At 55.1% G+C, this 11,896-nt stretch overlaps 1 protein-coding gene across 2 annotated transcripts; it reads right to left on the bottom strand.

Moving 5' to 3' along the window:
• Positions 1-1,000: 1,000 nt before the first annotated feature.
• ACADVL (acyl-CoA dehydrogenase very long chain) lies at positions 1,001-11,202 on the bottom strand. 2 transcript variants are annotated; one of them, XM_075907049.1, is made up of 20 exons: positions 11,045-11,201; positions 10,472-10,550; positions 9,905-9,973; positions 9,440-9,512; positions 9,203-9,267; positions 8,825-8,959; positions 8,583-8,727; positions 8,106-8,235; positions 7,741-7,866; positions 6,961-7,159; positions 6,491-6,595; positions 6,234-6,320; positions 6,035-6,097; positions 5,633-5,734; positions 5,048-5,145; positions 4,623-4,695; positions 4,396-4,468; positions 4,060-4,132; positions 3,494-3,569; positions 1,001-3,123 (listed from the first exon to the last, which is right to left on the bottom strand). In XM_075907049.1, exons 1-20 carry the CDS (start codon positions 11,104-11,106, stop codon positions 2,986-2,988), a joined length of 1,971 nt encoding a protein of 656 aa, XP_075763164.1. In that variant the 5' UTR covers positions 11,107-11,201; the 3' UTR covers positions 1,001-2,985. The 2 variants fall into 2 exon arrangements, with proteins under 2 accessions (XP_075763164.1, XP_075763165.1); XM_075907050.1 differs by lacking the exon at positions 4,060-4,132 and having other exon boundaries at positions 11,045-11,202.
• Between the last annotated feature and the right edge of the window lie 694 nt (positions 11,203-11,896).

Here is an 11,896-nt window from a genome sequence, read left to right on the forward strand (position 1 = left end):
AATATTGAATGGAACATACAACTGCTTACTATCTTAATTATTAATTTATATTTTCTTTACATCTACCATATTATATACATAGGTATTCAAAATACAAATGTGTATTACTAGGGTGCTGTGCCCCCTGCTTGCTATGCTCACCCCCCCTCCCCCATTGCAGGTGTCTGGCCAGGGAGAAGGGGGCAGGAGTGGGCTGGGAGCAGGGTCTCTGGCTGGGGGCACAGGGTAGGAGCAGGCTCACGAGCAGAAGGGGTGAGGGAGTTTTTTCTGTGGGGGGCTCAGATAGCAGAGGGGACCTAACGTGGCTGGAGGGAGGAGGTCAGGCTTGGATTGCAAAGAGGATGCACGGTGGCTGGGAGTGGGGGGTCAGGCTCGGATGGTGGAGGGGACGCTTGGCACGTCCGAGGCAGGGTGTTGGGCTTGAGGGGACACAGGGCAGCCCAGGGAGGGTGGGTGGGTGTGTGTCGGGCTCAGATGGGGGAGAGGACCCAGCCCCAGCAGCTCCTCCACAGTGATGCAGCCCCCGGGGTATGAACCGGGAATCAGAGCTGGAACAGCCCATGCCCAGAGGGGATGGTGCCGAGGATAGCCACAGCAAGCAGCTGAGGATGGAGGCAGATGGTAGTATGAGGATACAGATAATGTCACACTGTCATTCCACAGGAATTTTTTTTAAGAGAGAGAGAGATTTTCTACTATATATTTAGAGCGTTTGCTCAAGAACGCCTAAATGGTAAGAGCTAAGGCCATCAAATTCGGAATGAAGTTTCCTCTTATCCTAACTTAAAGCAAGGTCAGGTTTGGTAGTGCCTGGAAAATGGGATATGCTTGCTTCTCCCAAAACCACAGAGAAAAGAAAGAACCACCAAATCAAGTACAATCCTGGCCAGTGAGCAAATGTTGAGACTGAACCAAGATGAGCCAGAAAGATGGACTGGCCCTGGATTAGCTTCTCAATAAACCTTACAGAACAGAGATAAAATAGAGACAGTTGTCATACTCTGTTTTAATCAATTATTTTATTAATAAACTTTTTACCTTAGTTTTTGAAAAATACAGGCATTTAAATAGTTAAAAACAATGAGCAGTCCGGTGGTACCTTAGAGGCTAACAAATCTATTATATCTTGAGCTTTCATGGATACTCATCTGATGAAGCGGGTTTTACCCATGAAACCTCATAACATAATAGATTTGTTAGTCACTAAAGGTGCTAGAGGACTACTTGTTTTTAATCATTTTTTATTTTCCAAACCCGCCCAAAAACCTAAATTAAGAACCTGAACAATGACCAGTAAAACTGCTAGTATTACATATTACGTGGATCTATTGTTGTTCCATATATATGAAAATATACAGATATTAAATTTACAAGTTACGTTTATATTAAGATATTATATGTACTTGCAATAGCCTAAGTATCCAATGTGCCAGAAGGTGTTTTTATCCAGCCCTCTGTATCCTCTCCTGCACCACCACTTTTAGGAGCACACAGCTGAACTGGACACCAGTATCAAGCTCACAGATGCCATATACAGGAACAGATCACAAGCTCATCTCACTCCGGCCATGAAAGAAACCTGATAAATCAGTGGAACTTCCTGCTACATGACATTGTAGGCACTGTGGGATTGCTATAGCCAGGGAAACCATTTCTCTGTGTGTTGCTTAACAGCAACTTTGCACCACATGATTACGCCCAAGCCCAAGAAGGTGGCATGGGGAACTGAGAGGGGCTGTTGGCTCACAAGACTTCCTGCCACTTAATGACAAGCAGGGCCAACAGCGGGATGCTTATAGAGCATGAGAACCTTGGATTAACCTTCAATCCAATTAAATATCCAGGACCAAATAACAAGAAACAGGGGTAGGGGAGAAAGAATGGGATGTATGGCCCATTTCTGCTGCATTTCCATCCCAGCTCCCTGCCCCTCCACAGAATCCTCCAGGTATTGTCAGCCAGGGAAACTCCCCACCACATGGCTGCATCATGCACATATGCAAGCCACAGTTCCTTTCCGCCCTCTAGACCCCTTCATGCATTGGACAGGGGCAGCTCCATCTGGGAAGACTGGAGCATATCCCCAGGGGATCGGGACACTGTTCTATTAATAGACCCCTCTCAAAGGGTTCACTGACCCCACCAAAGAACTTCACCCAAGAGTTTGAGTCCCAGAGGATCCCCATATCTGCCTCTCCCCGCCCATTTCCCAAAGCAGCAGCACTAGGAAAGCTCTAGGGCATCCAGTCATCCAAAATATTGTGTTTACTGACAAGGAAACATTGCGGGTGCAAAGGGCAGCTGGGCAGGTTTCCCCTTGTATGGCCGATGCTGGCTGGAATCAGTGTCATCCCATTTCCAGGGGCACCCTTGCTTGGAAGGCAGTATCCAGGGTCTCTGATTTTCTCCCACGGGTGCAAGATTTGTAGGCAACCCCACACTGTAGCCTGGCACATCCTTCCACCCCAAAACCAACCGTCATAGAGGGAACATAAAGCAATCACGTCTGGTTAAAGTTCAGCTCTCTCCCTGGGGGAGAAGGGAGCCTTATAATTCCCTCCTTGGGGAACCTTGAAACAGACCTTCCACCTCTCAGAACAGTTTCCCCCCTCCTCCAGGGTAACCTCAAAACAGACATTTCTCTTCTGCTACAAGGCAAATTTTTTCCCATTTGCACCAGGGCAGCTTCAAAACAAATATTTCCCCAGTGTCCTGGGGAGCCTCAAAACAAATATTTCTCCCCTCCTTCAACGGGAACACATTAAGGCATTTCCCAAGAAGAGCTATGCCCTGCAGGTAGCATGTTAGGCAGAGCTCATTAGGGGTAGGAAAAAAGGTACGGTGCCCCACTGTTTGATCTCCCCCACATTCCCAGACATTCTGGGTAGGGTGCAGAAGTGTATGCTGGGAAGCATGGGGAGGGAGCAGTTTGGGATCAGAGTTTCCAAGATGCACCTCCTGCCTCTGCCAGAGCAGTGTCAGGGCTCAGAAGCCCAATGGGTTGGGAGAGACCACACCACCGTTTTCCACCAGGGCCCGGGAGATGCCCCGCAGATTCCGGAAGGTCTGCCGGGCGCCATCCGTGTTCAACGTACTCAGGGAGGTTGAGAGACGCTTGTAGGCCTGGAGCAAGATGGAGAGAGTGGAAGCAGAGGTGTGAGAGATGGGCATAGAGGCTCCCCCCACCTCAAATCCTACCCATCCCCCAACTAGGAACCAGTGGGATGGAGGGAGGGAGGGAGAGAAATGGAGGACACAGGCATGGAGGATGGTGAGAGGAGGAGGGCTAGGGATGGGAATGGATGGACAAAGGGGTGGGTATGGGACCAAGGGATGGAGGGAGGGAGGGAGGGACAGACAGAGGGGTAAGTATAGGACTGAGGTGGCTAGATGTGGAGGGCACAGACCATAGGCTGACAGAAGAATGGACAGAGAGGTATATACGATGGACGGACGGACGGACAGAACTATGGATCTGGCTGCCCCATCTCACCTCATCGCACCATGTCTCACAGAGCAGCTTCTCATGCTGGGCAGTGGGGTGGGACTGGGCCAGGGAGCGTGATGCCCTGAGTGGGGGGAAGGGAGGGGGAAAAAAAAAAAAAAAAAAACACAATCCATTAGAACAGGAGGGGCAGGAGAAAGGGTAGAAGACCCAAATTTGGGACCAAGAAACTTTTCTGACCTATTCCCTCTCCAGGCTGCCCCAGCCTTGGTTATTCCCCTCCCCGCAAAGGCTTCCTGGGTAACATTCCCTCTAATTTTTTCCATCAATGTGCAGAATAAATTGTATTATACACACTGAGGTATGTACTTGTGTGCACCACCAGCAGAAACAGATGCTGCCAGCTGTAGTTGCTGTGAGTGCTCTGCCAATCATCTGGGAGGCATCTGAATCTCTCCTGGGAGGCCACCTAAGTGCTTAGCTCACTGGGAACACTGCTCCTGGGATGTAGGGGAACCCCACCCCCCCATTACCTCCAGTTATCCCCCTCAAAGTCCTCCTTTCCTGACATCAACTCCCCCCTCCTCTCTGCAGCACCCATCCTGAAGTGGCACCTGGAGAGCAGCACTGCCATGGTGTAGAGATCGATGGCTGCGTCTGCCACCCGCATCAGCACGAACTGCTCGTCTGGGGATAAGGGGGAGGAGGGATCAGCACAGAGCCAGCTCTGTCCCCCCCCCGCCCCAAAACAACTCCCCTTTGACTCTTTCTCTGATGCACCAATCCCCACAGCCACAGGACACCCCCCCAACCTTCCAGCCAGCAACTCCTCATTGCCCTGGGGATACCCCCCCAACACCACTGTGTTCTGCACCCCATAGAGAACAGGGGGGCGATGAGCTGGGACTCCCTCTTTCCCAGTTAGCCCCATATCTCCAAAATACTCTCACCAATGATCTTCTTGCCATATTTGAGCAGCTGCCCCTCCACTGTGGCTCCAAAGAGATCGACAGCATGCACCAGCTGGAAAGTGGGTGGAAGGCATGGAAAGTGGGACAGGATTATGGGGGGGCCAGACACAGACCCCCAAATATCCCCCACCACCCCAAAATCGGAAACCTAATGGAGTCAGGATGAACTGGGGGCATCAGAAGGTGCGGCTTAGGGTTAGACTCACCTGCTTTGCACTGGGGTCCAAATCAGGGTGCACCACATCTTTCAGGGTGAGTCCAGAGCCCAGTCCAGCTGTCCTGGGGGGGGACCACACAGGGCATGAGGAACACCCCCCCCCCAAGTGTCCTGCTGCCCCCCTCCAAGGAGCAGAACTGCCCCACCCAGGGATCCTCCAAAAAGACCTTCTCAGAGAGACAAAAAACAAAAACAAAACAGAGAGTCTCTCCAGAAATTCCTGCCCAGAGCTCCCTACTCCCTGAAGAATAAACCCCCCATCCTCCAAGGAGCCCTCCAAGAAACCTCCTAGAAACCACCCCCCATGAGGCTCCCCAGAGAATGAATCCCACTTGGAAACCTCCCAGACAACCCCCCCACCTCCCAGAGAATCAACTCCTCTGGAAATCCAGCGTGCAGCCCCTCCCCTGGTACCTGCGCAAGCGGCTTGCAGCCTCCCGGGACAGCAGTGCCGCATTCCCCAGGGGAGTTTTCAGGGCCCTCTGCAGCACACGCAGCCGGTTCCCAGCACTCTGTCGGGAGGAGAGGGGTTGAGTCAGTGCTTTCTAGGGAAAGAATCAAAGCCTCCCCCACCTGGTGCCAGGTTTGCAACAGCCTCCTACTGCCAAGGTCTGCTGACCACTCCATGGCAACTCCACTCTCCTGCAACATTCACCCCGAGATCAGCTCCAGTCCTTCTCCCCAATGAGATCCTCGCCCCCCGTCCACAACCCAATTCCCAACAACCCCATATCCTTCTCCCACACAGCCTCCTTTTGAGGTCCAGCCCCATACACCATCTTCCACCCTCAAATCTCCCTCCCCCACGGATCCTCTTTGAGATCCACTCCCAAGATCTCCCCCTCCCCACAACCCCCCTTCAAGATCCCCCCTCATATACTCACCCCATCACAGCCCCTAACCAACCGTCACATGCTTTCTTCCTTCCCAAGTCTGGGCTCCCACATCCCCCCACATCCTCCTCAGATCCCTCCATCAGCCCTGTGGGCCCCCCCCAACCTGGAAGCCATTCAGAGCCACAAAGAGTCGCAAGATGTCATTGGTGCCCTCGAAGATCCGGAAGACCCGGAGATCCCGCATCACCCGCTCCACACCAGCGTCCTGGGCGGGGGAGAGGGAGTTAGCCAAGGGGGCCCCTGCATGGGAGGAGAGGAGGGGGAGATTGGCTGGGAGGGACAAATCTGAGCACTGGAAGAGGGTTGGGGGGGATTGGCTGGGAATGGGGGTGGGGCAATCCTGACACTGGGGAATGGGGGAGAAGATAGGCCGGGGGGGAGGGGGGGAGAATCACAGCACCGGGGGAGAGGAGGCAAATCAGCTTGGGAGGGGGGATCCCGGTGCCAGACAGGTGCAAGGAGGTTGCCCAATGGATCCCAGCACCGAGGGGATGTCTACACTCACCTTCATGAAGCCCATGCCTCCCATGATCTGAATACACTCATCTGTCACCATCCAGGCGGCTTCCTGGGGGGCAAGGGGGAGGTGAAAAACAAAACAAAACCACAGCCTCATGGTAACATAATCCACCCCACAATTCAAAAGCTAGAGCACCTAGGAGCTGCTCCTGTCCCGCCTCCCACACCACCCAATGGGGTCTCACCGAGCCAAAGATTTTGCTGATGGCTGCCTCGGTCTGGAAATCGGTTGCCCCTTGATCCATGTTAGCGCTGATCATATATGCCATGGACTGTGGAGAAAGAATGGTTGAGAAGGTCCCACCTCTGGAGCAGGGTGGCTAGTTACACAGGGACCCCTTGCCCAGTGCTGAGATGCAGCCACCTCTAGGGTATGAGAGCTAGTTACACAGGGACCTTTCACCTGTTAGCATGTCACAGTGCCCCCTAGTGGCAGGCTCACCTCGGTGACGTAGTGCAGCATGGCCATACGTGCCAATTTCTCCTGAATGGTTCCAAAATTGTGGATCTTGTCCCCAAACTGGGTGCGATTGGCTGCATACTCCACCTGGGGGGTGGGGGAATAGCCCAACCGTAAGGGGTGCCAAACTCTCAAAGTGCAATGTGGTGGCTGGGGATTTCGGAGCGGGGGAAGGAGAGTGTCTAGGCTAGCAAAGGGGAAATCCCACAATGTAGCAGGTGACTAGAGGTGGGGTGTCGGATATCCCACAATGCAGTGTGAGGGAGGCTGAATTTCCAAAGTGCAGAGGTGTGGGCATGGGGGGCAGAAATCCCAGAGTGCAGCAGGGGGCTATAGGGGAGGGGTAAACAATCCCACAATGCAATGGGGCGGCTATAAGAGTGGGGACAGAAATCCCACAATGCAGCCTAGAGTGGGACTTTGGGGGGGGGGGGGGGGAGAACAGGACTCACAGCCTTGCCAAGGATGCCCCTCATGGTGCCAGCCATGGCGGCCGCCATGCCAAACCGCCCATTGTTCAGGATGTTCATGGCCACCTTGAACCCGGCACCTAGTGGTCCCAGTACATTCTCTGTCGGCACTCGCACACCCTCAAAGTGCACCTCAGCTGTGTTTGATGCCTTGATCCCCATCTTCTTTTCGGGAGGGCCACTGCAATGGGTGGGAGTATAGGGGGCGCTGACAATCCAGGACAGCCTCCCCGAACATGTATCCCAAAACACAGACCCCCACCAATAGCCCGATATTGTAGGCACCAAAACAGCACCCTTGAACATGAGCCCCAAATCACAGTCCTGCACCTCTGTTATATAGGCTACTGCAAACCTCCCCATATCGTATTCCCCGAAACGCAACCCTTTGAATGTGCATCCTGAAATACTGCCTGCTGCCCAAACTGTATGCCCTGGAATGCCCCCCATGTATCCCACCCCCTAAATACACCCCACCGCGAACACTCCCAAAAATACAACCCGGAAACAACCTCTCTGTGAATGCCCCTAAAACATGCCCCAAAGTTCTAATTCCCCCAATGCCGCCAGATATACCATAGATATACCACAGCTGATCTATACCCACAACAAACACCTCATGGTGTCCCAACACCAGGTACCTGTCCTCCAAAACATGCTCTAATTTCATTTAGACACCTCCTAGCTCTGCCACAGTGCCCCAAGATGTTCCCCACCTCCCAGATCTGCGCCCTCCCACCAGGCTGGGTTTGCAGTACTCACTGGGTGACCCCCCCAAATGCTCGCTCCACAATGAAGGCTGTAATCTTTTCCTTCACCTCACCCGTCGCCTCGTCCTTCACAGGGGTCTTGGCAAAGACGGTGAAGAGGTCAGCCAGCCCCCCATTACTGTGGAGGAACACAAATGGGGAGGTAAGGAAAGTAGGGTACACTCAGGGACAGCCTTCTGCTGAGACCCCATGCCCCACAGCACCCCCTAGCACCACCCTTGGGCCAACCTTTCCTGCCAGGGAAGAGCACTCCCTGCTGAGCCCCCAGCTTATAGTGCCCCCTAGCATTGCCCTGGAGCCAACTCTACCTGCAAAGGTAGAGTTCCCTCCACTGAGGCCCACTCAGGCAGCACACACCTGATCCAGATCTTGCCACCGTCCAGGGTGTAGTAGGAGCCGCAGGGGCTGGGTCGGGCCGTGGTGCGGATGGAGGCGGCATCCGAGCCACTGGCCGGTTCGGTCAGGCAGAAGGCAGCGATTGTCTCTCCTTGGGGGTGGGGGGAAAGGGTTACACCCGCATTTCTCAAACTGTGGATCCCGATCCCTTGGGGGGTTGCAAGCAACTTAGAGGGGAGTCACGGTATCACAAAGTTTAAGAACCCCTGGGTTACACAATTTCCATCTACAGCCCCTCCAGCCATTAGGCCCTCCCCCAAACACTCCTGTGTCCTTTACCCTGCCCTCCAGCCCCACCCCTTCTTCCTGCCTCCCTCCATCCCCTGGTTCCTCCTCCCTGTCCCCATTATACTGTACTCCCCCACTATGCCCACTGTTCCTTCACATCTTGCCAATCCAGCCTTTCTCGATGTACACCCCCTCATTGGCACTCCTCACCTGTGGCCAAGCGGGGCAGGTACTTCTCCTTCTGCTGGGGGGTGCCATAAAGCAGCAGCCCCTTGAAGCCAATGGACTGATGGGCCCCCAACGTGATACCTACACCCAGGTCATGCATCCCCACGATCTCCACCAGCCGGGCATACTGTAGGGATATGGGTGAACACAAGGCCAGCTGAGATACTCTCTGCTAGGGACTTACAGCAGGGTCGGGGGCACAGAGAAGGGGGAATGGGTCTCACCTGGGTGTTACTCAGCCCCAGCCCCCCCAGCTCGGGTGGGATCTGCAGCCCGAAGGCCCCCAACTCCTTCAGCCCCTGCAGGGTACGGTCTTCCACCTGTTCCAGTGAGTCGTTGGCTGCTGGATCATTCACTTCCTGGCCAGGGCAAGGGAGTCTGAGTGAGGGATCCCCCCTACATGCTGCCCCCCCATGTGCAGTCAACCCCAATACACACCAAACCTCCCCTGAACTCAAGCCTCATCTGCTCTCCCACTGGCCTTCCAGCCAGAGCCCCCCAAACTCAGCCCTTCCCCACACATATCTCCCAGGCCTCCAAAACTCACCTCCCTCCCACTCATCTCCCCAGGCCCAGTCCCTCCTAACTCATCCCCTACTTACCTGGAAGAAGCGGCTGACGGGTCCCACAAGCTGCTTCAGAAACTGGGCCTGCTCTTCCGTCAGCACTACAGAGAAGGGGCAGGTAGTGAGTGAGGGAAGCCCTCACAGATATGTGGGGATTCCACCTCCCTGCCCCAACTTCTCCTATTACTCTCCTTGGAGTCACACCCAAGCCAGCAGGGCAGTCCTCCCCCATACCCGCAACCTCCCAGCAACTCCCCCCCAGCTCTCCCTTACCCGAGGGGTAGGGGAAGACCTGCTCCGTGCTGATCCGACCCTGGAACATCCCCATGGCAAAAGACTTTGACTCCTAGGGGAGGAGCAACAGAAAAAAAGGGGGCTAATTGGGGTCTGGTGCCCCCCCAGACTCTGACATTCCACCATACACCATCAGGCCCCACCAATTCCTCTCCACCCACAGGGGAACTGGGGCTCTGACCCCTCCCAAAAGATTCTTGATACCCCTCTAATCAGGGAAGGAATAGGGAGCCACCACACTCTCTGATTCTCCTTTGCACTGGAAGGAAAATTAGGGTCTGATCCCTCCAAAAACAGGAGGGAAATAGGGATCTGCCCCTCCCCTAAATCCCCATCCAATAGGGGCGCAGGAATCAAAAGAGAAACCACACCCACAAATGGCTCCCCTTCCCCCTCCCAGGATACTGAGGGTTAATAGCAGGGTTTGGGGGGCAGTGGACATACCTCTGGGGGGAACTTAGTCTTGGATATGGTCTGTGAGACAGTCCCTGCCCCAGCCTTATTCAGCACAGCCTGTGGAGAGGAGAAGACAGAAAGCATCAGCAAGGGGCTGTGGGTCAGGAGAGAAAGGCACCGGAAGGTTTGGGGGCAGCCCAGGGCTGGATTGGCAGGGGCTACATGTCAGGAGTAAGGGGGCACCAACAGAGCTGGGGGAACCCTGAGCTGGTACCCTTTCTCCAGGGAATCAGACCAGAATTAGGCTTCCTTCACCCTAGGCCCCAAGCTAGCCTGTCACCTTTGCCCTAAATATTCATGTCCTGTGACTCATCCCACAATAATAAAACCTTTCACCCAGATTCCCTGTGGAGACCAAATTCCAGACGATACCAGGACAAGATAGGAATATGGCCATCTCTAAGGCGGGGTGTCAGGTTACAAAAAGACCCCCTGGCCCAGCACTGAGACGTGCTCGCTTTGGGGGTAGGGTGGGGGTTAGCTGCAAGCTGCCAGTCTCTCCTCATGCCCACTCATTGCAAGACAGCACCCGCCACTGAGCCCCCAAATGCTTACCTCAGCAGCATGGGTGCTGTATAGACAGCTGCTGCAGGACTGGAAGGTGGGGTATGCTTGGGCTGGGGCCCTCCTGTAGCTGGGGAGACATGGGAATTAGGTTAGCGTTGGGGCCCTACGGAGAGGGAGAAGTCCCTTCCTCTGCTTCCCCTCCCCCAGGTCTAATCCTCCTCCACCACTTCCCACCACTCTCCTCCCTCCCCCACCCTCACAGTGCCCCCACTACCACCATCATTCTCCTACTTGCCTCCCCTCCATCCCCTTCCTCCTCTCTACCCCATCTCAGATCTCCCCTCCCCCACTTCCTAGCCCCTCCCCAGCCACCCCAACTCCCCACTTCCTAGCCCACCAGCCCCCACTTCCTAGCCCCTCCCCAGCCACCCCGACTCCCCACTTCCTAGCCCACCAGCCCCCACTTCCTAGCCCCTCCCCAGCCACCCCGACTCCCCACTTCCTAGCCCCTCCCCAGCCACCCCGACTCCCCACTTCCTAGCCCACCAGCCCCCACTTCCTAGCCCCTCCCCAGCCACCCCGACTCCCCACTTCCTAGCCCCTCCCCAGCCACCCACGCACTGCGGCGGGGGCGGACGCAGGAGCCGCAGGCAGAGCGCGGGGGCCGCTCGGGCTCCCTGCATGGCCGGTCTGGTTTGTCCCGCGTCAGTCTCTGCGCCCCTCCCCACAGTCCCGCAAGGTCACTGGCCCGGGCCCCGCCCCCACCAATGACTCGGGGGCGGGCGGCGCCTGCTTGCCAAGGAAAAGGGCGGGGAACCCTGGGAAATGCAGTTCGGGGGGGGGACGGTTGACGTCATGAGGGACACACCAGCATCACCCCCGTGGAATCCCCACGCGCACAGCCCCATCACACGCAGGGATCCCCCTACGTCCTAGTCCCACCTCCTCGCTCACAGCCCTGCCTTCGAGGGGTTTCCACGCGCCCCACGTACCTCCTGCTCTCCCTGACTTGTATGCAAATTTTATTTTAAATTCATGCAAGTTAGCCCCCAAGATGTACATGTACATGGCAGAGCAGACTGCTGGTCTCCATCTGTGCTGTGACCACCAGGGCTGGGGACCTGATTATACTCTCCCCCCCACCCCCCGCCCTTTGAACTCAATGAGCCATAGACCAGGCTGCCCTTAGGCAAAATGGCCGCCAGCTCCCATTACTCTTAAGGGATCTGAAGCCAGCCTGCCCTCCCCTAAAATGACTGCCACGCCTCCCTGCTATTAGTATACTTGTCAGGCTGCCCTTACCTAAAATGGCCACCTCCCATTAGGGCAGTGGTCTCCAACCCTTTTACGCCCAAGATCACTTTTTAAATGTCAGAACAAGACAAGTGATAGAAATGTAGCCGTGTTAGTCTGGGGTAGTTGAAGCAAAATGCAGGACAATGTAGCACTTTAAAGACTAACAAGATGGTTTAT

The sequence above is a fragment of the Pelodiscus sinensis genome, chromosome 24 (genome assembly GCF_049634645.1).
Source record: "Pelodiscus sinensis isolate JC-2024 chromosome 24, ASM4963464v1, whole genome shotgun sequence".
Classification (NCBI taxonomy): domain Eukaryota; kingdom Metazoa; phylum Chordata; order Testudines; family Trionychidae; genus Pelodiscus; species Pelodiscus sinensis.

Coding starts and splice junctions, on each gene's coding strand:
- ACADVL (XM_075907049.1), bottom strand. CDS start 11,106: ATGCAGGGAGCCCGAGCGGCCCCCGCGCTCTGCCTGCGGCTCCTGCGT. Junction 4,469..4,622: donor TGGACCCCAGTGCAAAGCAG/GTGAGTCTAACC, acceptor CCCACTTTCCAG/CTGGTGCATGCTGTCGATCT. Junction 4,133..4,395: donor ATATGGCAAGAAGATCATTG/GTGAGAGTATTT, acceptor CCTTATCCCCAG/ACGAGCAGTTCGTGCTGATG.